The sequence below is a fragment of the Onychostoma macrolepis genome, chromosome 02 (assembly GCF_012432095.1).
Source record: "Onychostoma macrolepis isolate SWU-2019 chromosome 02, ASM1243209v1, whole genome shotgun sequence".
Classification (NCBI taxonomy): domain Eukaryota; kingdom Metazoa; phylum Chordata; class Actinopteri; order Cypriniformes; family Cyprinidae; genus Onychostoma; species Onychostoma macrolepis.
Genome location: NC_081156.1, coordinates 28728831 through 28756061, shown reverse-complemented (window position 1 = coordinate 28756061; position 27231 = coordinate 28728831). Strand labels below are relative to the sequence as shown.

Here is a 27231-nt window from a genome sequence, read left to right as displayed (position 1 = left end):
CTGATGCGGATCTGTCAGGGTCAGGTGACGAGCCCGCGCCGGCTCAGTGCCCACGTGTTTTTCAGTGCCATGGTGGGCGCTGACGAGGAGGATGATGCCATTTCGGTGGCAGCGTCTGCGAGATTGGAGTGGTCTAACAGCCCGCTGGATTACACTGCGCCCCACGGCAGCGACGCGGGGGACCTCCATCACAGTGATGTCGAGCTCAAGAAAAAGTTGCACACTTCCCGTGGAAGTTTTTTTTTTGTTTTGTTTTTTTTCGTATTCTACAGGCGGAGTTTCATTCACTGTAGTGTGTAACATGATCCCAAGTGTAACATGCATATATGCAGGGTCTGCCTTTATAAATATAAATAACATTGAATGTTACTTATTTATAAACGTTGTATTTCGACCCAAGAAATATACGTTATATAAAATGGAAGTCTGGCCAGGAAGTTCTGGACATATTAGGGATACACTTGGACGGAGAGAACTACATCTATGCCAAGTGTCGATAGTACAGACTCCGTCACCTTCGAGCTAGAAGGTCCTCGTCCTCAGCTGAACATTTGAACTCCATTTAAGATCTATATATGTGAGGTTAAGAGAGATTCAGTCAGACAAAAGAGAAAGAGAGCGTACAGGAAGGGAGGGGGCATCACAGAAACATCTGGCAGAGAGCATGATGTAATTTAACAGACACTTTCTGCAAGTCAAGGGTAAGCGGAACTTGTCCATAGTTAATGTGATGAACTACACCAGAGAATTTTTCACTATAAAAGTGAATCAGCAAGAAATGAGTAACTAGTGCTTAATGCAAATGAAAAGAGGCGTAGCAGAGAATAGGGTTATTTATTCAGACACAGCAGCAGCAGACTTACCCCACGAGCCTTTACTGTAGTCACTGATGTCCAAATATGATTTAGAAAAGATTACAGGAACGACACAATATTTCACTACATGACTTCAAATGAGAGCTGCTTCAGCATATAAATGTGTCAACACGTTAGTTTGGCTTCGTTTTAAAATTAATAACATTAATAACAACAAAAACTTGAGCTTAAATAATAAAATCTACATCATTAGAAAATATACAACATAAACTACCCAAAAACAAAGTGTTATCGAAACAAAACAGGAAGTGGATGTTAAAAAACACAAAAAGTGCAAGATCATAGTATCAAACGATTTCACCCGTTTAACAAACCTATGTGCCAACGCCCAAAACTTTTCATTTGATGTTTTTAGCACTATGTATAGACTGACATTTATAGGACACAGATTCCCTTCATCTACATTTAAAAATTCAATACTTTGAATCATGCCATCAATTCAGAGGCACTCACAAGGGCTGCAGACCGTTTCAAGCAAAAAGAGTACAATTCAAACATTAACCACTTTAAATGAGACTTACTTGACAGCATTTACAAAGGCAGTTTACATTAACGTTGCTTTTCATATTTGCACAAGCAGCTGAATTTCGATACCGTATTTGCAGCAGGTCATAATAATGTCCATATTACAGCAAGCATTGGACTGCATGTACATCTTTCACTCAAACAGGTTGCATTCATACAGTTTGCAATGATACATCAGAAATGAGTCAGCTAATGAATACTGCATCTATTTCCAGAGGCTAGATTCAAACAGGCAAGTACAGATGTGTGGAGAGTGGACACACAGAGAGGAAGGCCACAGTATAGATCATATGACACCACTGAGTCTGTGTGGAGGGACGGTTCAGTGTTTGATAAAGGTTACTGAATGGGAAGCACATATGCAAGCACACTACAGCAAAGCATCGCATCCCAACATGGCCCAGTCAGGGCCACCAGACACACTGGCAGTCAATCAGATAATATGTACATAAAAAGGGTTTGCACTTATCTCAGCCATTCACTGATAAAGAACCCAACTTCCAGGAACACAAAATAAATACACACTCATAACAAACAGACTTAAAACAGAAGCACAGCGCACACACATACTGTATATACATGTGCTGTTTCCCTCTAGTGGCCAGAGCTGGCTCTACGTGGCCTGTGTCCAGAGTGTGACTGTGCGGTCAGCAGAGGAGGACAGAAAGGAGAGGTGGTGTGTGTGCCACCTGCACTGGATCACTTTATCAGCATGCTCTCCCACAACGGTCAACGGCAGCTGCTTCGTCAGGTCACCTGTGGACACATTCAATCATTCAAAGCTATAAAACATACTTTAAATGCTCAAAATACATATTTATATTTACAAAATGTAGTATTATTATTATTTTCTCTTGACTGTGGGAAGCCTAATAAAATATTTTGTGTTGCCCTTTGGCACATATTGAATACATGGGAAAAGATATATATATATATATATATATATATATATATATATATATATATATATATATATATATATATATATATATATATATACACATACACACACACACACACACACACACATACATATATATATATACACAGTTTAAATACTAAATATTTTCATTATTTTTCCATTTCTTTTCAAACACAAGCTTTCTATCACCTCCATGCAAAAATGTAAATGATTCAAAAATAATTTCTAAACAGTCATTTTTTGGGCTGCATTATAAGAGGTGTAAAAATCAAGTAAAATAAAATTAAAATGTAATAAAGTTAAACAAGTAAAAACAACAACAAAAAAACAATATTTCTCATTTTCATTTAGTGTAACAATGTACTAACATAAACTAAAATGCAAGTAAAAATCAATGAAAGCTATATAAACTTAAAAATGACAAAATAACCTTTAACTAAAATTTAAATGAAAAAATATTTTTTTAAAAATTGATAAAAAAATAAAATAAAAACTATAATAGTATCTTGATGATACAAAAATAACACTGGTTTCATTCAAGGCATAAAAATGTAGTAAAATAAAATTAAATGTAAAATAAAAATAAGTTAAAAAAGTAAAATAAATAGAGGTCATGCAAGGTTATTAAAGTTACCTAAAACTTAAAAAAAACACTGAAATAAAATAAACTTTAACTGAAAGAAATACAACTGAAATAAAAATCTATATTTAAAATTAATATATATGTTTGTTTGTTTGTGTTTACCGCCATTCCAGCTTCTGTGGCTATTTTCATGGTGAAAAATATTATGGCTGAATTATATCATGTTTTTACTAAGTATTTTTGCTAAAAACTCCAAAACTGAATTTGGCTTAACTCTGCTAAAAATCTCTTCAAAAGAGTTAACTGAATGAAAAAAGTTAAAACCACCACCTAATAAAACATGCTTAATGGATAAAGGAATTTGACAGAGAGAACATGTTGGAAAATAAATATATTTAAAATAAAAAAAAACTAATAAACATGACAAATACACAAAAATTCTACAATGAAACATTTAATTAATTTTAACACTCGGGGTAAACTGAGGGGCATCTGAGATCTCACCTTGTAGGTCAGCGACGATGACCTTGGTGTCGTAGGATCCCGTGAGCAGGTAATGAGCGCCGGGGGAGAAACGCACTGATCGGACATCACTGGAGTGCGGCTGGTACGTCTGAACCATGCGCCCGCCTCTGATGTCATACAGCATACAGGAGCTGTCTTCCTGCCCTGTTGCCAGCAGACGTCCGCTCGGGTCCACTGCCACCGACGCCACAGGGCTGCCTGTGAATTCACACACACAACATAAACCACATGAACAATCACACACTTACTATTACAATTCAACAGCCATACTGACCAAATCTGGTTACCCAGGAGACAAGATTTATATTCATTTTATTTTGTCAAAAATTTCTCAAGATACTTCTGAATGGGGCATAAAGAAGTAAAGACGCAATATAGTGTCATACGCTGTGTGCTGAACAATTAGAATGTATTACAGGAAAAAAACAACAAAAAACGTTAATTACTTGGAAAATAAAAACTTTAAAATAAAATGTTTTAAAAAAAATTTACAATTGGGCAACATTTCTCATTTGAATTGAATTGAAATTGGTGTTTTTTAGCAGACAAAGTGCTAAAGAGTAAAATAAAGCAGGTGAAGCCCACCTGCGCCGTGGAAGGACGTCCCCACCACTCTCACGCAGCTGGGCACTCGCAGGTCCCAGAAACGCACCGTCTTATCCTGAGAGCCGGACGCTATCATCCAGCCCCCCCACGTGTACAGAGACAGGATATGACCTGAGGAGAGAAAACACATACAAATCACATTAGGAATTAACATATTTATGAGAATCTGTGTGTGTATTAAATATAAAGTCATATATTTTTGGGTGTGTGTACCTGTGTGTCCGCTCAGCGCGTGCAGGCCCTGTCCTCTCTGGCAGTCAGTTGTATAGATGTTACAGTCTCCAGCTCCTGCACTGATTAAAATGGCCCCTCCGCTCTCAGGACCCTCCATAAACGCCAGATCTCTGATGGTCCCATCATGCATACTGAACTCCAGATCAGGACCTGAAGCAGAGAGAGTCATTGAGGACGTGTGTGGATTTAAATATATAAAGTAAAAGTCAACATGTAACTAATAGATATCACCATACTTCCCCAGCTGACTGATTACATTAAGACTTGCAAACATTTTTTATATTACATGTTTTCTGAAATATTTTCTTAAATATGACATTATCTAATTAAATATGCACTAATTTAATCTGAACGTAATGATGAATCCAGATTCAAAATTTGTGTTTCATTTGGTTGACATATTAGAGATAAAGGTTTTTACAGAGTGAATTTAAGATATTTCTATAAATTTTTCTATAAAAATTCATTTATTTTAGGAATAAAATGTTATATAAATCAGGTGAATGATACATGAAAAACACCTCCAGAATATAAATAGGAATGTTTGGTTTGAGTAATTAAGTGCTACTGAAGATTTCAGCCTCATTGCAGGAGAAAAAAAAAAAGAAAAGATATGTTCATTGTAATTAAAATCTACAGATGCAAATAGATAAAGTGCAATTAAATAAACAATTAAAAGTGTATTTTGGATGTTTTCTTTCCAGTAGTCTGAAAAAAAAAAAAAAGTTATGAAAAGCCAAATAGCCTAAAATCTTAAAATTGGCCAGTGCATGACAAAAAAAAGCCTGTAGTGTCTTGCTTAAAGATTCATGAATATTTGTTTGCAATCACCTGTAGCATTGCAGGTTTCAGGGTTGAAGGGCAGCACTTTGACATATTTGTCGTTGGAGCCAGTGGCCAGCAGCTGTCCACATGGGCTCCAGGCTACACAATATATAGAGCCTTTGTGATGCTTGTTCCTCTTGAAGCGGATTACAGGAGGTTTACTTGTGCCCGAACCACTAGAAAAGAAACAACAAAACAACTACAGTATGTCAACATTTAACGGTCAACTGAAAGATTCTGATTCTCTATGAATTAACAGAGCAGTTCACCCAAAAAGGAAAATTCTGTCATCATTTACTCGCCCTCATGTCGTTCCAAAACTGTATGACTGACTTAAAAACAAATTTTAAAAAAAAGAATAGTTTTGGTTCCAAACTTTTTTCAAAATATCTTCTTTGTGTATCAAAGAAGAAAGAAATTCATACAGGTTTAGAATTAGCAAGTAAAATTTTACATTTGTCTGGAATAACATGCACTGATAAATCGTTCACAGTAAGAACAGGAATATGTATTAATGTTTTCTAATAGCAGAGAATTCAAACACTTCATAGTGTTTTTTATTTTCTAGTGTTTATAATCACAGCTGTATGGCTAAAATGAGGAATTCAGGCACTTGCTTGTATCCCATCATCTATAACATGTTTGATCATTTAAATGGATTTTAATGCAGCGTGCGGGCCGCTGACCTCGTGTCCAGCGTGTCAGGATAGGCACACACACGCAGCATCTTAGAGTTGGAGCCGACAGCGTATAATGTCCCTGTGGGGTGGAAGGCCACGGCCCGGACCGCCTGCGTATCCTCCAGGCTGTTGACCATCACAAACTTGGCTTTTGACTCATCTTTCTGCAACACACACATATAAACACATTCTGTATGTGAGAAGGGTTCATTTAAAGATTAGGCGATATAATATTAATCCCAAATACTCCAGAACAATCCCTAATCTGTGTTTGATCTGAGAAGTTTCAAGAGCTGTAATTAAACCAACACTAAAGCCTTTAGAGAGCAACAGAAGGAGAATGTGTTATTCAGTGAATGCTAACCCTGTATAACCTGACATATGAAATAAAAGTGGCTCATGGAGTATGAAACAGGAGTTTAGCATAAAATATTCTTGAGGATTAAAAAAAAAAAAAAATTTGCAAAAATAAGCGATTTGATGCAGTTTCAGATCAAGTTCTGACAGCTTGTAAATCAATGAGATCTTTATTAAAATAGCATACATTTAAAAAAAGCAGATAAATATTGGTTATTACTCTATATCTCAAAATAATCTGTTTTGAAAAGATTAAAAGATTAAGATTTTTTTTTTTAATATTTAAATGCTTTATAATCAAAGCTCCCTAGTTTTTATTGTTGGGTAAAACATACAGTGATGATTAAGAGATGTACAAATAAACATTCCTCAAAGCATGATGGATCATATTTGATACGCAAAATTGACCAAGGTTTTTCTAAAAATGACTACATAAAATGTATTCTTATGTTTATTTTGAAAAATCGTAATAAATTACACGCACACAAAAAATATGTGTGTACCATAACCAGAAGGGAGTGTTTTTAGAATGATATTATATTATACCTAAAAGACCTTTTACTTGCTAAAAAAGTATAAACTATCAATCAGATGACAGAAGGCATTGTCTGCAACAGATTTTTCAGCAACAGTGATCATGCTGATAACTTAGTGGCTTTAGAAATTTGCATATCAAATTTGACACAGTTGGCTTTACTGGATTTATTATGTTGAGCTGTAGGGGGCGCTGTACCTCTGGGCCTTTAGAGCGGGTCAAACTACTGTCATTCTGTCCAGTTTTGTCTCTCTGGTCACTGCAGGAGAAAACAAACTCTTTTTAAAACCCCCTTAAGAACCCAAACAGTAATTAAAAAAACATTAAAAGCAAATTTCACTTTTAAAAACATTGGAACATGATGCGATAAAAAGCTCCCAAAACAATCTTACATTATGGATGCACTGCCATAGAAATTTCAAACTCTTTCCATGAAGGAAAAACGATTGAGTGTGACTCTCACCTCTGGGGCAGTACAGGAGACTGGCTGGGTGGAGGGAAGTCTGCTTGACCTACTGACTGAGTGCTGGTGACCAGATCGCTGGCTCCTCCACCCCCTTCCTGTGTCTGTGGTGCGGCTGAAGCGTCTCCCGCTACACTGTTGCTATTACTGCCTCCATTGCACTGCTGAGAGAGAGCCTGCACCTCCTCTCCCAAATCATCCATTCCCACATTTAGTTCCTCCAGTCTTTGAATAGACCTGCACACATACTGTATATTATAAAACTGTATATTGCAATATTTATATACACTGTCAGTGTGCTGTGGACCTTTTTTATTTAAGGGTTCAATCTGAAACACTTGTAACAAGTATAGTATAAAGGAACATGTATGTACACAAGTAATTTTACATGTTGCTCATACAGTCACTTTCTGTCAGAGTGACCAGAATAAAACTGTAACATGAACATGAATACTAAAACTGCAAACATTAATACTAAAAGTTATATTTCTGGTTAAATGGGACTAACTTTGAGCTAGATTATAAGATTAATTTTTGTTATAGTAATAATAAATAGAATCATTTTTCACTTGTGTTCACTCACACACGGTGATAGGATATTTTGTAAGATAGAAAATAGGGATGTCAATTTTCAATCATTCCCATGATCGAATGTCATTTAAATTAATGATCAATTAATTGATTAATCATTAACCTTAATACTTCTATTGCAGTGGTATATATTATTTCTGACCATTTACAAACTTCCATTGCTTTGGAATATTGAGAGAAAACATGAAGATGTGAGAAAAGAGATAGGCTCTGTCCTGCTCGTGTCCCATGCACAGCCCTGTCAAAACGCAAAGCCCGATATGAAACAATTATCTTGGAAAATTATAATTAAACATAACTTAGTTACTAAATTTCTATTGCTTTCCATGTTAAATGACTTTGTATTGTACCTATTTTAATGTACTTTTACATGTTGCTTGCATGTGTTGTGCGCATGAGCCGCACGCACCCCCAAATTAAATCGCTTAATCGACCATCGATAGCTTTAATCGATTGCATCTCTTAATTAATCGTCGATTAATCGTTGACATCCCTGATAGAAAACAAAAAGAGCACTGGATTAAGTGGATATTTGGCAACAATCCAATGTAGGAAATAATACTTGCAGAAGCCTTCTACTGTTTGTCAGCAACGATGCAGCTCTTTATTGCATGTGCAGCTTGTGAACGACTCTCCAGATAAAGCAGATTAATATCTATTGATATCCAAAATAATATTTTAAAAAATAGTATCAAAATATGGGCTTTTTTGATGGGGGGGGGGGACTGTGCCCCTGGACTGATGAAAGACTTTTTTTCATTACACACACACACACATCAAAGTGCATATAGCTTATAAAATGTATTTGTGTTTTCCTTGGGGATTTCTTCACCCACTTTAAGGTTCATAGCTGCTAGCGGCACCATCTGTAGAGGCCTGAGATTCATCTCATTAGCCTTTCATTTGATATTCATCTTAATCTCTGCCAAACACCGCCCCTCATTACCACAACTGGTCATTTCCCAGTGGTCAAGGGGGTTTCCCCCTGAAAATCCCCTGAAGCAGGTGGCATAAGGCCAGAGCACACAGGCCACACATTTTTTTTAGTTTTTAATCTATTTTAAATTTCATTTCTGTGGCATTATAGTAAACTCCCAAACTTGTCCTCACTGCCAGCAAGCCTTCTGTTGACAGAACAATAAGTGTTTCTTCTGCCCTCCCTTCCCCTCTGACACGCTGCATTATTTATGGCTGTGGCCTTAATGATGACATCACCAGAGGAACAGCACAGCATGGTTCCAAAACCTCCCTTTGTTATGATTCTGATTTACAAATGCAACGTAACCACAGCAACAGAAGAACTAGAGAAGTATCAAAGCTGAACAAGAGAAGAGGGTCCTAAAATGAGTTCAGTGATTCTCAGATTTCAGTGTTTGCACCATTAAATAAACTAACTTTCTTGTAAGGGGTAGGAATAAAAAAAATCATCTGAGTGACACACAACATCAATAAACCTTCAAATTTGCAGATTTTCAGAGAGGATTACTGACACATTTGGAGTCTGATTTGTAAAGAGGGACCGATTTATTAAAATCTAATTAAAATCTTTTTTTTTTTTTTTTTTTTAAATAATCTAAAATCATTATGCTTAGGCTTTAACCTCTCCTTAATCTTGATGAATCTCTCATCTCTTTCCATTATTTATTGACACACAGAAAGAAACACACATGCCTGTGATTCAAGATCCATCGAGTGAGATGAAAACCCGGCAAAAAGACTAATAACTCACAAAATATTATAAGGACAGCAGGGATCAAAAATCCACACTAAAAACACAAGATTTAAAATATAATTTAAATCTGGATCTAGAAAGTTATAGGATTTCGTAAAGCTTTAACATCATATCGTGTGCTGTCTTTAAAGCAAAAGAAGACAAACCAAATAAAACATTTTTTATTCAAATTTTAATATTTAAAATACGGTATAGTTTTCTCTCTCTCTCTCTCTCTATATATATATTATATATATATATATATATATATATATATTACACATACACACACTCCACAGACTATCCATACACTACTCCACTGTACATATTTGATAAAAATATTAATTTCAGGTATTATTAAAAAGAAAAAAAGCCTACTTGTCAGGCTGGAGGAGACAATTTGTCTTGGGAAGCATGAATGCAAGCTACTACCCTGCTTGGTAATAAATAAAACACTATGTAAATGGGAGTCGAAAGTAGGCAAATGTAAAACCGGTCTAAGAGCATGTGTGTGTATATGTTTGTTTTCCTTAGGGAATTCTCCACCCACTTCCGAGTTCCCTGGCAGCTCGCTGTACCATCTGTAAAACCCTGAGGTCATTCTCATCTACATCTCATTAGCCTTTCATTTGATATTCAACCTGCCTAGCCTTTTTCTCTGCATCCTTCCCTTTTGCTTTTAGCAGCATCAGATTTCACCTTGAGTCTTTGTGTTTGTAAACTTCAGCTGGTGTGATGCACATCAGTGCAGCTCTAGAACAAATGCCGACCTTTGGATGTGATGTTAGTGGTGACGTGGAGTTCGGCTGACCTGGTAAGAAAGGTTTCTGTGAGGTTGTGCTTGGCGGTGGGCGGGGCCTCGTGATGCTGGACTCCGCCCTCTCGCAGCATCTGCTGGTAGAGTTCCCGCTGCTGCTGCTTCTGTTCCAGATGTTGCTGCACACGCAAACGCTGCCGGTAAAATTCCTGAAACTGCTCTGTGGAGTCCCGTAACTATACAGAAACAGAGGAGACAAGGATGTGCTGAGATGTAAATGAGAAAGAAGTATGCTAAACGCTGTGCCTCCAAAGCATTCTATAGCGCCCACGGATGGGCGTTTTCAGAAAAACGCCTAGCATTTTCAGCTGGCTAAAAACGCTTTGGTAGACACTTTGTCTTACTCTCATTTCACCCTAAAAGCTTATGAGTAGACAGACGCTGAAGGGGAGTCACTTTCTGGTCTGATGAACAGATTTAATACATCACAGCTCTACAGTGATTACTACCACGGATTAAAAACCCAGACAGGAAACTGTGTGATGTTGTCACAGAGCTCACAGCCTCAATCAACTTTCTGTAATCCGAGATATCAACACATCCAGACTACTGACCATTGCCAACAAACCACATAATTCTTTAAAAATATCCAAAGCATTTGGATGAAATCTCAAAGTAGATGTAAAATATTAATTTGCCTATTACATCCAAATACAGCGTCAAGGTGTTGATATAAAAGTAGCTGATGTTTTATTTTTTATAAGAACTTACCAAATAATTTTAGCAGGCCTTAAACAATATTTAGGCATATAATAAAAAAAAATTAGATTCCCAGAGTCAAGGAGAGCATATCACAGTTGGAATGACCACAGCAGCTTTCTGTAAATCACAGGATATGGACTAAAGGACAGTAAATGCTTGTCATAACTAATAATAACTCGCATTATCCTCCGTATGTTTGTGTGAGAGCACAGAGAAAAGGAAGATGGGTGTGTTTCCCGATGGAAAGTGACCTAAAGAGAACAGGGCTGTGTGTAACAGGGCAAACAGAGCAGAGGGAAAGCATGAAGCTAATTGGCTGTTCATGTTTAATGGTCCTGATTACACACAGTCAGACTCATAACAAAGACTAGAGTTAAATAGTCCAGAAATCTTGATAAAAAAAAAAAAAATTATATATATATATATATATATACACACACAAATCACCTCCATAGCAGGGTTTTTATAGTGAAAACTGCAACCAGAAAACTTATACTTGAAATAATTTTTATATATATATATATATATATATATATATATATATATATATATATATATTATAAATACATATATATATTACATTTATTTTATTTTAACTAGTCCCTGAGGCAATACATCTCATTTACGTTAACATGATTTACTAAACTATACAGACATTTTAAAAAACTAAAATCTTATAAAATGACAAAAATGCAAAACCAAAAATAAAACTACAAGTAAAATAAGAACAGAAAATATAAATATCAATACAAATTTTAAAAGCATCTAATGATACTAAACAACGCTGCTCGATAGCTCAACATTTCAATTAACTTTTTTAACTTCTAACAACAGACTAAATGTCAGCATTCCAGAACTCTACTCACAACAGCCACTGATGGTGAATATTCTAGAACTCTTTTCACCACAACCTCTGACAGTCAACATTCTAGAGCCCTTCAAACATGAGGAATCTGTAAAGGTCAACATACTAAAACTCTTCACACAAAAAGAATGTGAATTTATCGATCAAAATTCTAGAATATTTCTAGTGACATTCCCCACAAACACATGCCTAGAAACTGTAGCTTGGCGACAGCCAATCTAAGCCCTCTGCAGCTATGCAGTGATAAAGTGGAAGCAGTAGATGAGCTTGCCAGTTATTTATGACCCTGCTCAGGGCTACAGGCTGTTTCTGAGGGAGGAGAGAAAACATGAAAACTTCTACTGCTCAGACACATAATTACAAAGCATGCTGTAAAACAGCAGTCACAAATTAATCAGAATGACACTAAAAATGATCCAACTTGATTGCTAAATTGAAATATTATTTGTTTGGCATGTTACTTTTTCAATTATTAGTTTTTCAATTTATTAGGGGTGTCGTTTACTGGTGTTTATTTTAATACTGTTCAATTAAAATTAAGAACATCATTAACAGAAACGTATTGAGTGCTTGATCTAATGTTTAGGAAATATCAATGGATTCATTGACCAGCAAAGTACCTCATTCTCCTCTGCAGAACCAGGGGCTGGGGCATCCTGACCCGGGGCAGAGACCGGGCGAGAGATTTGAGGACCGGGTGAGCTCATCATTTTATCAGATGGAGTTTCAGTTCTGGAGCTGCAAGACCAGAGAGTCCACATTACTTTAGACACACACCTCACCTCTGTAATTATTTTGTTCTGAAAAGATTGTGCTTTCAAGTCATTCTGTTCTGCCACACCCATCAAAATTTCTAAGAATTGAATATGCAATGCAGACTGGCATATTGTCACAGGGTGTTTTAAACAATAACACACTACAACTAACAATACATATGCACTACGTTCAAAAGTTTGGAATATTTAAAATGTTTAAAAAATGATTTTGAAATAAGTCTCCTATGCTCACTCATAGACTCATTGTTTTATCAAAAATCCAGTAAAAACAGTAATATCGTGAAATATTTTTACTATTCAAAATAACTGTTTTGTATTGTAATATATTTTTTAAAAGTAGGCCTAATTTATTCCTAGATGGCAAAGCCATTTCTCTAGTCATTAGTGTCACATTATCATTCGGAAATCATTCTAATATGCTGATTTGCTGCTCAAGAAAAATATTATTGAAAACATTTCTGCTGCCTAATATTTTTGTCGAAACTGTGATACACTGGCATTCAAAATTTTGGGGTAAGAAAGCATAAAAAAAAAATAAAATAAAAAAATCAATACTTCTATTTAGCAAGGATGCATTGAATTGATCAGAAATGACAGTAAAGACATATTAATGTAATAATGTTACAAAAAAAATGCTGTTTTTTGATGTTTCGTGCTTTCTATTCATCAAATAAAATATTGTGTTCACAGATAATATTAACCATTATTCATATTTCAGCACCAGTAACAACTGATTATATCCGAGCAGAAAATCAGCATATTAGAATAATTCCTTAGGAATCATCTGACACTGAAATAATGGCTAATGAAAATTCAGCTTTGCCAACACAGAAATAAATAAAAGTCTAAAATATATTTAAATAGAAAACAGTTATTTTGAATTGTAAATAAATTTTTAATTTACTTAGCCTTGGTGAACATAAGAAACTTATTAAAGAAAAATATTAATTATTCTAAACCTTTGACAAGTAGTGTAAACTAAAATAAATCACTAAAATAACAATAAATCTTTTTTTTATTTTTTTTATTTAAAGACAAAGTGGTTTTAATAATTACAGCTAATTCTCTAAAAATCAGCTAAATTTGCACTGTACTATTCAAATGGTGCCATTGATCATATGTTCAGGTTATAGTATTCTGGAGTTTGTTTTAAAAGGGTCCGCCATCTCAAACTCTAATGCAGATATTTCAGGTGTATCAGGTGATGTTTACCTTTCCGGTGACTCCTCAAAGATGCTGTGACATCCTGAATTCTCCATCATCACACTGCGGTTCAGGTGTTGAAAATTAGCGAATGAGTGTGACATGGGTGAAGTTTTCCCTCTGTCCGTTCCCGCTGCTCTCTTCTCTTGGCCAGAGAGACCGTAGGACAGGCCATCCAGCGCCGGGTTCAGAGAGCGTGACATGTAGGTGTCCGCAGACTGTGGGCGCCGAAGAGGTGAAGCAGGGTACGGGGAGAGCTTGCTGATGAGTGGAGTGAGGAGGTCTGCGTAAGTGGCCTTGGCGGGTTTAACAAGCCGATCCACATGGATATTGAGCATCTTCTGCTCAAAGGCACAAGAAAAGACGCTGGGCGACAGGTTCTGCAGCCAAGAAAGCAAGCTCAGGTCGAGATCATCGCAGCCGTTCCCACACAGCATATCTATTCCCAGAAGAATCTCACTCTCTGTGATCTCCTCTCCGGTGGCTTTGCTCTGGCAGAACTCGACGCAGCATTCGTACAGAAGGCCTTTAATGAGAAGCTGGAATAGACGGTTGGAGCTGGCGCGGAACCCCGCCTCGCTCAGCTTCCGGTCAGCAGGAATGAACTCCGCCACCATGACACAGGCGTCCTCAAAACACTGCACACGTGCTGTACTCGGGTTCCAGTCCTTGAACTCAGCATGGTTGGTGAGGCGGGGCAGCGTCAGGAGAAGACAGAGCTTGCTGTAGTCGTCTTTTGATGGACAAAACTCTTCCAGAGCATGGAGACACTTCACAGCCTCCTGCATGGTCAGCTCCAACTGCACATAGAGAGACAAAATGAGAGAGAAGCCAGAGCCATTTGCAAACAAGCTCTAATCAGTTTCTCACATGGTGTTACCATGGTTCCCTTTCAGTCAGTCACTATGACGTAACATCTCCGTTCCCTCCTTCAGGGAACGAGAGTTACATACGTGACCTAGACGTTTTTTGGCCATGATACTCTTTCAAGATTAACATGCCAGTAGAATAAGCTTAACAGAAACCATATAAACTAAACTAACTTTACATGTATAACTTTATTTTCTTCTATATTCAAGAAATAATATATTGTATCTCTTGTTTGGCTGTTTAAAGGCTGCTGTATAAAAGTTTGGGGTTGGTCAGTTTTTTTTTATGTTTTTGAAAGAAGTCTCTTTTGCTCACCACAACTGCATTTATTCGATCAAAACAGCAAAACAGGAATAATGTGAATTATTATTGCAATTTAAACAACTGGTTTCTATTCTGATATATTTATATGTAATATATAAAATGTAATTTAATTCTGTGACGCAAAATGTAATTTTCAGGAGCTATTATGCTCTTCTTCAGTGTCCAATTATCCTTCAGAAATCTTTCTCAAATAATGATTTGGTGCTTAGGACACAATATAAAAGTCTTTACTGTCACTTTTGATCATTTTTTAACGGTATGTACAAAAACAATGTCACATAATGACAAACAAAATGAATCAAACATCACATGTGGCAGCTCATCTGACATTTATGTGACACTGATGTTACTCACATGTTGTGGCTCATCCTCAGCAGACATGGCATTGTTCACGCACAAAGCTTCCAGAAACTTCTGTTTCAAAACAATGTAGCGGAACCTGAGAGGACATGGAAAGATGCAGCAATATACGTGAAATTAAACCAACAGTGTTTCATTTTATTGAAATATTCATAGAAATGATTTGGAATATTCTTGTCTTCACATTTAAATGCAAGTAAACTCCTATTAGACACAACATTCTGAGCTGATCTCTCACCTTTTCCTGTCAAACTTATCCAGACACTCAAGAGGCTGAATAAACTGTAACACTTCATCCCACTGTCCATCCAGAATGAGCTGCCTGCAGGAGGGAGGAATGGTTGAGGGAGACATAGGGAGAGAAAGAGAGTCTAAACTTGGAACAACTCACAATTTAGACAAGGTCAAATTTAACATGTCATTACCTGACTGGTATTAACATTGTATTACACTCAATAGTACATCAGAGACAATAATCGGCAATATAAAACATACAACATCTACTGTAAGTTCAGTAAGTTTAATATTTTGATGAAACTCTGAATTTGCCTTATCATCAGTCTATTCCTAACTGTATTCTGGAGTTAAGCAGGGCTGTGGTGTGAAAGGCACCTTTGTTTATAAGGGGCCCGTTTTCTGAAAAGGGACCCAAACTCTCTTGCACTGATTTAATGAATAATGAACAACTCTAAAAAGAGGACAAGTGAGCAATGGGCTGTCGTTCGATTTAAAACTAATATCAAAATGGTCTATAATCTCACTTGATAGTGAAACACATGCACCTCAATTTTATCCCTTAAATGCAGAGTTGAAACTGCTATAAATATGCAAACTCAACCATTATATAAGGGGTAGGCAACCTATGGCACACGTACCAACATTGACATGGATAATGACCGGCACATGAGCAATAGCAAAAGAGGTGTATGTCTTTCATTTAAATAAAGTTCTTCAAACCTGCATAACACTATTAAAGAGTCTGAGTTAGTCAATAGACACATGTAGCCCTGACAAACTATCCATGTGACTGCTGTGCTTACGAGTCACTGGAAGCTCAATGCAGATCAATGAAGCAATGTGCTTTTGCCTCGGTTAAGTCTGTTTTACTTTTGTTGTGCTGCACAATTAACAGCAGACAGTTTATTCTGCATTTGTTGCTCTTAGCTTTAAGAAAAAATATGTTACCGCTATGAATGTTGGTATACAGAAGGTTCTTAGCATTCCACATGAATCACAATGACGGTGATGTACAAACTACATACACAGAGTTTAACCAGAAAAATGTGGTATTCATGACCAAAAGATTGACGGCTCCTGCATTATTTGATTGGCTCATAATCTCACCACACTATGTTTTTAATTTTGATTTAAATTCAGCCTGAGTATAATGTGTTGATGGATCAAACCTGAGGAAGAGCATGTCGTCTGAGTACAGGCCGTTGATGACCCCGCTCTCCTTCTCCAGGGCTAGCATACTAATGTGAAGCTTGCGGGAGTTCAGGAAGTCCAGCATCACCTTGATGATCTCCACTTCCTTTACATTTATGATCTCCTCAGCCGTCATTGTGGCAAGCTTTCACAGAAAGAATGAGAGAATGAATGCATCATTTAGCAATGTTTTATCTATAAACTGCTATAATATATATTCTTTCTAAATCAACCAGTGGTCATCAGGCCATTGTTTAGGCTAAATTAAAAAAAAACACGAATTTAAAAAACAATTTTATTGGTATTTTTCCTCCCCAGATTTAAAGACTAGGCTATGCTATAAAATATAGGACTTTAGGGCCTCTCTTATCACAGTACTTATGACAATGTTTCCAACTCTCCACCTCTGATGGCAGTCCTGGTTCAACATTTGTATTACTTAACATTTCAACATTTACTAATACATTATTGAAATCAAATGTTGTATTATGTACAGTTGCGTTTGTATTACCTAATGTTAAGACACTGTAATAATTCCACTGCTAATGGGACCTTATTCTAAAGTGTTAACATCAATTATAATGACATCAGCTATAAAACACTGTAGTGTTTGAAGACTACAAGTAAAAAAGTAACAACCTGAACTGTCTAATTAAAATGCCAAACCAATGTTATGACAGAGAAAAGTCAACATACCAGAAAATGCAAATGTAAACACACAAAAGCATGGGAGGAGGTGACCTGACATTCTACCAAAACAAAAACAGCCTGTTCCTCAACACTATCAGATCCAATCACATCACATCCAACTTAACCCATTTCAAATCACGTTAAATAAATAAACGTCAAAAACCAATGAAAATACCACTTAGATTGTTGTTTTAAAAATACACATTATTCCTGATAGCTTAGGGAATTAGTACTATATAAAGGAGAAAACCTTTCATTAAAATTAGCTATTAACACAATAAAATTATTACTTTAAGAATGCAATCATTTGAAATGGGTTGACACAACTACATTTAATCAACAAAACACGGTAAGGAGATTTGTAGTAGCTATTAAGGAAAATTTGCAAAATATACATTCATGTTCACCCATGCATTTCTACAACAAGCACAATGGTAGTATCTAATGAATTGCTTTTTAGGATTTAAACCTTTAACCTACTAGAAGCTCATTCTTTGAACCGCTAAACCACGCCACCCCCAAACATGCACTGTGGGAAACGCAGATTTGCTTTCTCATGCTTTCCTACCGCTGGACCTGCATGAATTCATTTATCTGACCGCTTACACTGATTATGTCCTAAATTAGCCATATTACAACCCATGAGGCACCAGTGAGAGCGGACATCCACCCATATGCACCGCAGACATATTCTGAAGCTGCGGGGGGAGAGTGTGTGTCATCCAGGCGGCGCAGAAGCAGCAGCCTCCCCGGCCTCGCCTATCCTCAAAACAACGGCGATAACCGTCGCGAGGAGCGATTTTAATCTTACCTGATAATCTCTACATATACGCGAAGTGCAGAAATCCTGTGTGGGTCCGCCGAGGGTGTGTCGACACGCACTGTCTGGTGTTTTTCCTCAGTGTTTCAGGGAGAGAGGCTCTTGTTGTCCCTGGCGCTCGCTGGTTGTCAAGCGCAAGCTTCCTCTGCGCTCTCCACCAATCCGCGCTCACGCACACAAACCCCGCAAAACCCGCCCAGGCCCGCACTGGCCTGCGTGTTATTTAACAAACTGAGGCTTAATGGGGATTTGTGATTAGCAGCATTATGTACGCATTATACGATGTGTGTAAACTAATACTAAGCCGAGAAAGTAGCGGTTTATGGGGATGTTTTGGGTTCCAAAAGAATCTGCTAAATGTAAATATCATGTTCTAATGAATTGTAAATTAATACAAACAACACACAAATACAAATAACACAATATACAAATTCAAATAACACAAAATTATAAATAGCACAGTTAATAACCGATATTTGGTTCAAAATGCTCGTGGTTTAAATGTTCTGTTGGGGGATGATTAATTTCAACTGACAAATCCAAAACACACACACACACATATATATATATATATATATATGGGTATATTTTGCTGATTTTTAAAAATTGTTTCATGATTCATATTTGTTTATTTTTTACATAAAAATCCTTCAAGTACTATTCAACATCGATAATGAATCTACAGCGTGAGCAGTGTGTAGTTCAAACAACACACAAACACAGTAACACAATATTCAAATACAAATAACACAACATTACAAATAATACACAAACATATAAGAAAGCTACACGATTAATAACCGATATTTGATTCAAAATGTATTGCTCTTGGTTAAATGTTTCCGGGGATGATTAATTTCAACTGACAAATCCAAAACAATATATTTCTTTCTGGTCCTCGAATCAGATTGGCTGTTAGGAGTGTGATATTAGAGTCCAAAATAACTCCAACAGCTATTTTTGTGTGTTTTTTGCTGATTTTTTAAAAATTGCTTATTTCATTAAAATCCGTTAAGTAATCCGTTTCTATTTAACAAACCAAAGTAGTTCAACTCCCAAATGAATGACTCATATGAACCGGTAGCTAGCGCGACCACTCTAGTCCGACTCTTGAAAGTATGACTCTTTTGAACCGATTCTTTTTAGTGAGTCTAAAACACACAGCGGGACTAGTATAGTCCGAGTCCCGAACAAATGACCAGTGTCTCTAATGAATCACTCCTAAGCGGTTCTTTTTAGTGAATCAAATGCATTCACAAGCTTTCAAATTTTGAGACTTAAATCAATCACTGTATTGACAGCATTTTTTATATATACACCTTAAACACAATATGCGTTTTCAGTAGTTTTTGTTTATACATTATAACACATTAAATAAGTTTGGTTTATTAGTTTTTTGTTGTTTGTTGCATTAGGTATTTTTTAACAGTTCCATTAACAATTATAATACTAGTAAGGAACCAGAATGGTTACATTTTTTATGATTCCCATCCCTAACCATAACTACTCACAATCATAAATGATGTTATTACAAGTGAATAATAATACTGGATCATAACAAAAGGGGAAAAATAGGTCAAACAGGTAAGGCTTTGGTTGTAAATCTGTATTTATGTTGAGGTTAACATTCAAATACAAACAGACAAAGCATATGATGAACAAACAGCGGACATGACCTGGAAAAAGATTAGACAGCGTGTGGAAATGAACATCTCTCACAAGAGCTTACTTCTGCTCTTAACACATCCCATCATACTTGCACCTGTTAAACATCATCTTTTTCATATGAAAAATATCAGTAATATTCAATGGCTTAAAAAATATGCTTAGTATGTAAAACTATATCTGTACAGCATCAATAAATTCAAACGATGATTTACTTCACTTAGTAAAAATAACAAATATCTCTCCATTCTTTTGCACCTGAAGACAAAATGTGTTACCAGACAAAAGCCTGCCCAAATAATCCCAGCTCTTTAAAATGCACGTCATAATTAAAAACGAGTTACCACATGATTTAGCAATAATATGCACCATCTCTTTGAAAGCTTCATTATATGATATTAAATAACTCAGTGTTTCCTCTGTATTATTCATATGGAAATTTACTCTACTCAAACAGTCAGCTAAACTGATCTGTCGCTCTAAAATGTATGTTTCAAACATACATGGCACCCAGATATTCTGAATCGTGACACTAGCGATAGCAATATACCTAGGAATGTATTTTATAATTCTAGCTAATATGTTTAGTTTTGGTCCTCAACTTCATCAGTTAAAGGCCCCATCATTACGTTTACATCACATACAGAGTAACACGAGCGTGTTCATTTTATAGAAAGAGTCTTGAGCGAACAATTCTTACTGTAGTTAATTTTACACACGTTCTGTAGTAGCGATTGCGCAACAGTTATTACGAATCCTACCCAAAATATAAAAACGCAGACATTAAATAAAGCAAAAAACTGAGGTTCCAGTACATTAAATGCTTCTTCAACTGTATTACCATCTGTAAAGTTAGTCTTCAAGTGTAGTGTGTCCCTAATATTCTGTACACCTGCATTTCCACAAACACAAAAGAAGCAGACTGTGTATCTTCATAGGATGCAATGACTTGCTCATAAACTGTGCGTTAAGCATTGCATAAAAGACACAAGACAAGCGTAAGGCCACAAAATTGAACATTTAAAATAAAAATTATGCAAAAAAAAGCGCATCCGTCAGTGCTGCAAACAAGTGTGTGTGTGTGTGTACTGTAGAACAGAAGGTTTCGAATTCGCCACAAATTAACATCCAAAGCCCGCAAAAGTGTTTTCTTTACATTCAGGATGTGCATCATAATGTCCGATAGGCAGTCTGCCAGTGAGCTGTGAACTTATTTGAGGAGTTTTTTGGGTGTGTTTTGTTTCTTGTTCTGCCAGAGGTGGCTGTAGATGGTGATGGCGTCCACACTAGCTGACATGGTCTTGGCGGGGATTTTGCTGAACTGTTTCTTATCTGAGCTGTATTTGTAGAGGTTTTCGATCATTTTGGGTGTGATGGTCTTGGGCCCGATGCCAGCCAGCTTGTTGATCTCCTCCGCCTCTGGATAATACGTGTACAGAGAGCGAAACTGGCAGCCAGAGTCTCTGAACAGAATCAAGAAGTTGTTGGCTTCGGTTTTCTCCATTTCCTGGGAAAAATAAAACAAATACTTACAAATATGAAATCATTATTATTCCCCTTCAGGTTTTAAATGACAATCTAGACCTCTACACCTCTATACAGGGCCGTCCTTTGGGCGGTGCGACTGCCCCGAGCTCCAAGGGGGCCCCGCTCCCTACCCCCCGCGTCAGCTAAGGACAACCCAGCCTCTATACCGAGTAAATCAAGTATTATTTATTTGAATAGGTCTCATGTAACATCTTCATATTCCATAGCCTCAGGATTGAAAAAAATGAATTAAATAAATAAATAAAAATAACTAAAAAAAAATTTCTCCAGCAATGCTTGTTCAACATTTTTCTCCTCACTAGGGCTGTCAAAAAATAAAAAATAAATAAATAATTGAATTTCGAACATTCATCGTATTTAAAATGAAAATCCACATTCGAATGCAAAAACGTTGCATTCGAATTTCAGGTGTGTGTCAGGCAGCCTTATCAGTGGCACACAAGATGCGATGACAATGTCATTGCATTTTAATGCTTTTTTAGCCTATCCAGTTGAACCCACTAGATGCAGCACTGCTACGTTGATCATTTAAAATATTGCGGAAAAAGAGAACATCAATGCGGAGAAGATCTTGTTTAAGGCAAAACTGAAACCAAGCCATTCACACAGAATGCATATTTATCGCATTTTCTATAGGGACATCTATCACGTTGCACTCACGTCTCGCACAAGAGAGACGCATGTTTAGAAAGCCACATACAATTAATGTAAGTTCAACTTTTAAAAAACATGTCTTGAGAATTTATGGCGTTTTTTTCCCCCATCCCACTGCATCTCATGTTTTTAAATTAAAAAAAAGTACTCTTTGGTTTTCGGGCCTTATGATGCTGTTTTGTTTTTAATTGTAATTATATTTGGTGTATAAGTATTAATATAAGTAATGCACTCTTTTCAAAGACAGTAGGTGTGGCACGGTATATGTATTCGTACCGAACCGTCACGGTACGGGCGTCCAGGCGCGCAGATGGCACTAGGGACGGGGGGGACATGACCCCCCCAAATTCATAGTGACCCGATCCGTCCCCCGCCCTCACTATCCCTACGAAAGGCGACAAAAATCGGTAAAACAGAGGATTAAACAGTGTTTGCACTCTCTCTGAGTGACGCCGCCGGGGCGCGAATCTTTTTTTCCCAGGATGGTATGGGAAGGTCCCGCCTTTTTCGCCTCTGATTGGCTAGAAGGGTCTCCTCCTATTGGGTAGGTTTAGGGGTCGAGTTAGTGTAGCCAATCGGAGAGAGCCCTTCTAGCCAATCAGAGGCGATAAAGGCGGGACCTCGTGCCTGTATGAGCGGTAACCATAGTGATCATATACAATTTATGACTGAGCTGAGTCGGTGATTTTCTGAACTGAAAAAAATCGACTGCAAGTGCCACATAAAGGCAATGAAGAGACAAAAAACAATCACCTCGTTTTTTCAAAAAACAATCAATGTAAGTATCCTATGCCTGTTGACTTTCCCAGATCTGGCAGATTAGATTTGTTAAGGGGAATAACTAGTCTGACAATAATGGCAAGAATGCTTTTGCACTTAGCAAACACAGCAAAAACTATTTATCGTCAGGAAATAATGTTTTATCTTATCATTTAACCCATTGTACTGTATAAATTGACTGAGGTATGTTCACTGTCGTGAAAGCCACTATAAAAATAATTATAAGTAAATTTGTGTGGTGGAAGGTTTATGCAAACAACAAATAAAGGCCTACATAAACTTTTGACATCCTCTTATAGCAGGAAATCGGAGGATATAGATTCTTAAATTATGGACTATGAAAAACATTTCATTTTTTGTTCATAATGATAGACTTTGTATGCTGAGATAAGCAAATGTTTAAATAAAACATACTTTGCTGAAGACATGAAGTTTTGGTGGGTGATTGGCATACTAGTCAAATAACAGTCTGATCATGAATTGCTAGTGGTGATCAGGTAGGCCTTTATTTACCTTTGTTCATTGTTGTTTATCCATGATTTCAAATAAGAATCCCCCAATGGCTTTTTAGTGCAAATCATTAGCCCAAATTACGCAAAGCAACTACTTGAGCACTAGTTAAAGCCCAAATTACGCAAAATAACGAATTGAGTTTAAATAATTTGCTGACAGCTTGGTCCCCCCCAGTTAAAAAATCCTATCTGCGCCCCTGCGGGCGTCTCGGTTCGGTGCATGAGGCCTTACGACGAATACAGGCAATTCACCCCCAATCCAGAAGGGGGCACCCGCAGTAAGGCAGCGTTGTTTGATAACCGCCAGCAGAAGAACAGCGAATGCCATGAGTTGCGCACTTGAAAACAAAGCCCCCTACACAGTGACCATGTGCTGATTCTGAACGCGTCTCTCACATAGACTGACAAGGGAGTATACTTTAAAGGCTTGCGCACTCAACTGTTTGCGAAATGGGGCTTTTGCTCGTGTATCCTACCTCTCTCATTCGGCACAGATCAAAATATTCCATAATATTTCCATATTTGCGATGTAACGTATCTGAATGCAAAACTATTATTTATTATGTAAATGATAGGCTTTGTACTTCAGTCTCGTTCCAACGGTGACAGAGGCGCGCGCGCTGATGTTTGGCTCACTGTATTTTATTTTGATAAAGCACCAACTGCGCTGTCAAATTAGCAATACTGGAACTGATTTGTGTGTGTGTGTGTGTGTGCGCTCCGGCACGATCACTTCAACTGTTTCCTTATACCAGCAGAATCGACTTTAAACACTTATTGTCTTATTAATAATCACTGTATAAAGGTCTGCTTTTATTTGTGTACACTCACAATGAAAACAAAACTGATTTTATATATATAACATGTAATAATATTTAGTATTTTCACATCTAGATTGAAAAAAATTGTAATTTGCACTACTGTCTGTTCAAAATAAATGAAAAGAAACTGAGCATAGTAGATTTTCCCCCCTCCTGTTGTACCAAAATCGTATGGAACCGTGACCCCCGAACCAAGGTACGTACCGAACCTTGACATCTGTGTACCGTGCCACCCCTAAAAGACAGTCCTGTTATTTTATTGCTTTGAAGAAATGTGCATAAGTGATGTTTTGCTCAATGCGCCCTCTTTTGGCCTCAGGAGAAGACCCCCAACTGAAACCTTTTAAATTCGAATATTGATGATATTTAAGTACAAAATTCGAATTTAGTTTTTCAGCCATTTTGACAGCCCTACTCCTCACCTCCAGGATTTTGTTCTTCTGTCCCTCATTGACGCGGCCTGCGAGGCAGCAGTGAGCCAGTGCGTTCTGGATGATGTATTTATTTGATTTAGCACTGGGCTCCTTGTACAACTTTGGCCCTAGAGAGGAAGAGATATAAGAATTAGAGGAAGCAGTTAACATTTGTGTGCAGACTACTGTTAAGGGTCAAACATATGATAAGGGTCAGTCATTTCTATCTACTTTTATTGTCAAAGTTCAGTGTATTCAGTTTAATGTTGGAGTAAATGGCATACTGCATGTTGGCATCTGATACACATATAAAATAGTGTAAACACGTTCCTCTACATAAAGATTTTATTTAAAATGTAATTATTCTAGATTTTAAATCACTTTTTTTTGCAGTTCATTAAAACTAATAAATTTTTTCATGTACAAACATTACATATACACTACCATTCAGAAGTTTAGGGTCAGTAAGATATTTTGAAAAAAAATATAATAATAATACTTTTATTCAGAAAGGATCAAAAAAATTGTTTTTGTTAAAAAAAAATTCAAATAAAGGCAGCCTTTATGAGTCTAAGAGACTTTTTAACTGTTAACTTTTTAACAGTAGTGTAGTAGATGAATAAGTCATAAAATGTTCATGCATAATAATGAGAAAATTGTAAATATTTTTAGATGGAACATAGCACGTCACACTGCAGGACTGTCATGTCACCTGTGTATTCTGTGTTAGACGCTGCAGACGATGTTGATTCGAGCTCCCAGTTCTCCCCGTTTCCACTTACAGATGGACACGGTGACAGAAAGCCCTCGGTGGACTCTGGCCTGAGAATAAACAAACATACACACTGAAAATAGATCTTTTATAAAGTCTGAAGTACTAATTTAACAGGTGGCCCTTGTCGCTGCTGGAAAAAGCAATGTTTCGTATAAAATCAACTGCCCAAAAAACAGTAGTAAGCATAACTCCACACACTGATGTTGTGAAACTGAAGGCAGGAGAAAAGGAAGCGGAGCATGGATGAAGCAGAAAAAAGCTACTCATACTGTAGGCATATTCTAACCAGGTGCAGGTTTCCAACAACTAATTCAAATAATTTAAAAAGCCAAAAGCAAAACTTCTGCATGACTGGTCATAGAAGTTATAGCCAATCAGAATGCATGTGATGTTTTTATACAGTGATGCAGAGTATGATTCTGTTGCAACCAGATGGACTGACAAAAAGTCTTGTCGCTTGTCATTTGTTGCTGGACAGAAACTAACATGGAAGAGGTATAATTTATCACTTGCACCTGGTTAAAGGGATAGTCCAACCAAAAATGAAAAAAAAAAAAAAACCAAAACAAACCTGTATGACTTTTTTTCTTCTGTGGAACACAAAAGATGATATTTTGAAGAATGTTGGTAACCAAACAAGTTCTGGTACTATTGACTTCCACAGGATTTTTGTCCATACTATAGAAGTCAATGGGACCTGAAACCATTTGGTTACCAACATTCTACAAAATATCTATCACTATGTGTTCTACGGAAGAAAGTAAGTCACACAGGTTTGGAATAAAATTTTCATATTTGGTTGGACTATCCCTTTAAGACAATGCTAAACTGAGTTTCATAAACAATTGCTAAAAGATTAGCCATTTTCCGTTGCTGCTATAATAAATTAGACAACAACAACAACAAAAATCACTATAAAAAACAAATACTGTAATACAAGAAAATATGAACACAAGTAAACAAAGACTGCCAATGATTGTTTTATAACAAATGATTCAAAGATGACAGTTATATAACAGTTTATTATGTTCCACTAATATGCTGATGAACCAGTGAACTGATCTGTCCAAGCGAATGAGTTTGTCCAGTGCCCAAGCTGAAATGACAAGCCGTCGGAGCCCTGCGAGCTAATGACATGGATGTGATGCTGTCTGCAAACTGACCTTCCCTTTCTCCCTTTAGGGGAGCTCAGAAAGAAACACAGACTGCCAGGAGACAGTCTGCTGCCTCTGAGCAACCAGAGAGAAGACAGAGATATCATAGACAGAGGAGGACAGAGGGTTATGAACAAGACAACAGAGATGTGTGTCAGTACTGATTAATACAAGAGAGTGACATTTTTAATCTCGACAAAAACTATCATTATTTTCTCTTTTTTTGAATGATTTTTACAGGGAAGGTAACAGTGAACTGGACCTGGTCTCACCTGGATGTCCTCTTATCTGATTTGACACTCTCATTGTCTGCCAAATTAAGGGAGGCGAGTGATAAGCTGGACACGGAATATCCACGTGGTCGTGACCCTAAATAAACAAATACACATACATGCACATAATTGGCATACGTTTTCTTTTAGAAGCCAGTTTCAAAAAATATTACAAGAGCTAATTAAATGTACTATTTTTAATAAAAATATAAAAATTTTAATAAAACGTCAAATGTAGATATATAATTATTAACATTATTAAAAGATATAATTAGATATTTTATATTACTAAATTAAATTATAAAGTATATAATAATAATATTAATAATAATAATTACAATAAATAAAAA

At 36.7% G+C, this 27231-nt stretch overlaps 2 protein-coding genes across 4 annotated transcripts in view; both read right to left on the bottom strand.

Moving 5' to 3' along the window:
* Positions 1–819: 819 nt before the first annotated feature.
* On the bottom strand, positions 820–18490 carry wdr47a (WD repeat domain 47a). Its single transcript, XM_058748582.1, has 15 exons — positions 18279–18490; positions 16756–16922; positions 15588–15671; positions 15344–15428; positions 13805–14595; positions 12437–12554; positions 10244–10425; positions 7131–7367; positions 6866–6926; positions 5782–5939; positions 5102–5271; positions 4250–4420; positions 4016–4147; positions 3410–3628; positions 820–2156 (listed from the first exon to the last, which is right to left on the bottom strand). The coding sequence occupies exons 2-15, from the start codon at positions 16911–16913 to the stop codon at positions 2014–2016; spliced, it is 2709 nt and encodes a 902-aa protein (XP_058604565.1). The 5' UTR covers positions 16914–16922; positions 18279–18490; the 3' UTR covers positions 820–2013.
* Positions 18491–19860: 1370 nt separating this feature from the next.
* The window catches only part of camsap2b (calmodulin regulated spectrin-associated protein family, member 2b), a 58842-nt gene continuing 51471 nt past the window's right edge, over positions 19861–27231 (bottom strand). For 2 of the 3 annotated variants that reach the window (XM_058797397.1, XM_058797406.1), the window contains exons 16-20: positions 26882–26978; positions 26619–26684; positions 25393–25502; positions 24690–24808; positions 19861–21459 (exon numbers count right to left, since the gene is read on the bottom strand). In XM_058797397.1, the coding sequence (XP_058653380.1) occupies positions 21163–21459; positions 24690–24808; positions 25393–25502; positions 26619–26684; positions 26882–26978 (689 nt within the window). In that variant the 3' untranslated portion in view covers positions 19861–21162. The remainder of the gene's footprint in view (positions 21460–24689; positions 24809–25392; positions 25503–26618; positions 26685–26881; positions 26979–27231) is intronic. The other variant, XM_058797413.1, reaches the window with a different exon arrangement.

Excerpts from the sequence above, each read along its gene's own strand:
- wdr47a (XM_058748582.1), bottom strand. The coding sequence starts at position 16,913 with ATGACGGCTGAGGAGATCATAAATGTAAAGGAAGTGGAGATCATCAAG. Across the intron at positions 10,426-12,436 it reads GTTCTGCAGAGGAGAATGAG|TTACGGGACTCCACAGAGCA; the intron begins GTACTTTGCTGG and ends GTTTCTGTATAG. Across the intron at positions 4,148-4,249 it reads CGCGCTGAGCGGACACACAG|GTCATATCCTGTCTCTGTAC; the intron begins GTACACACACCC and ends TTCTCTCCTCAG.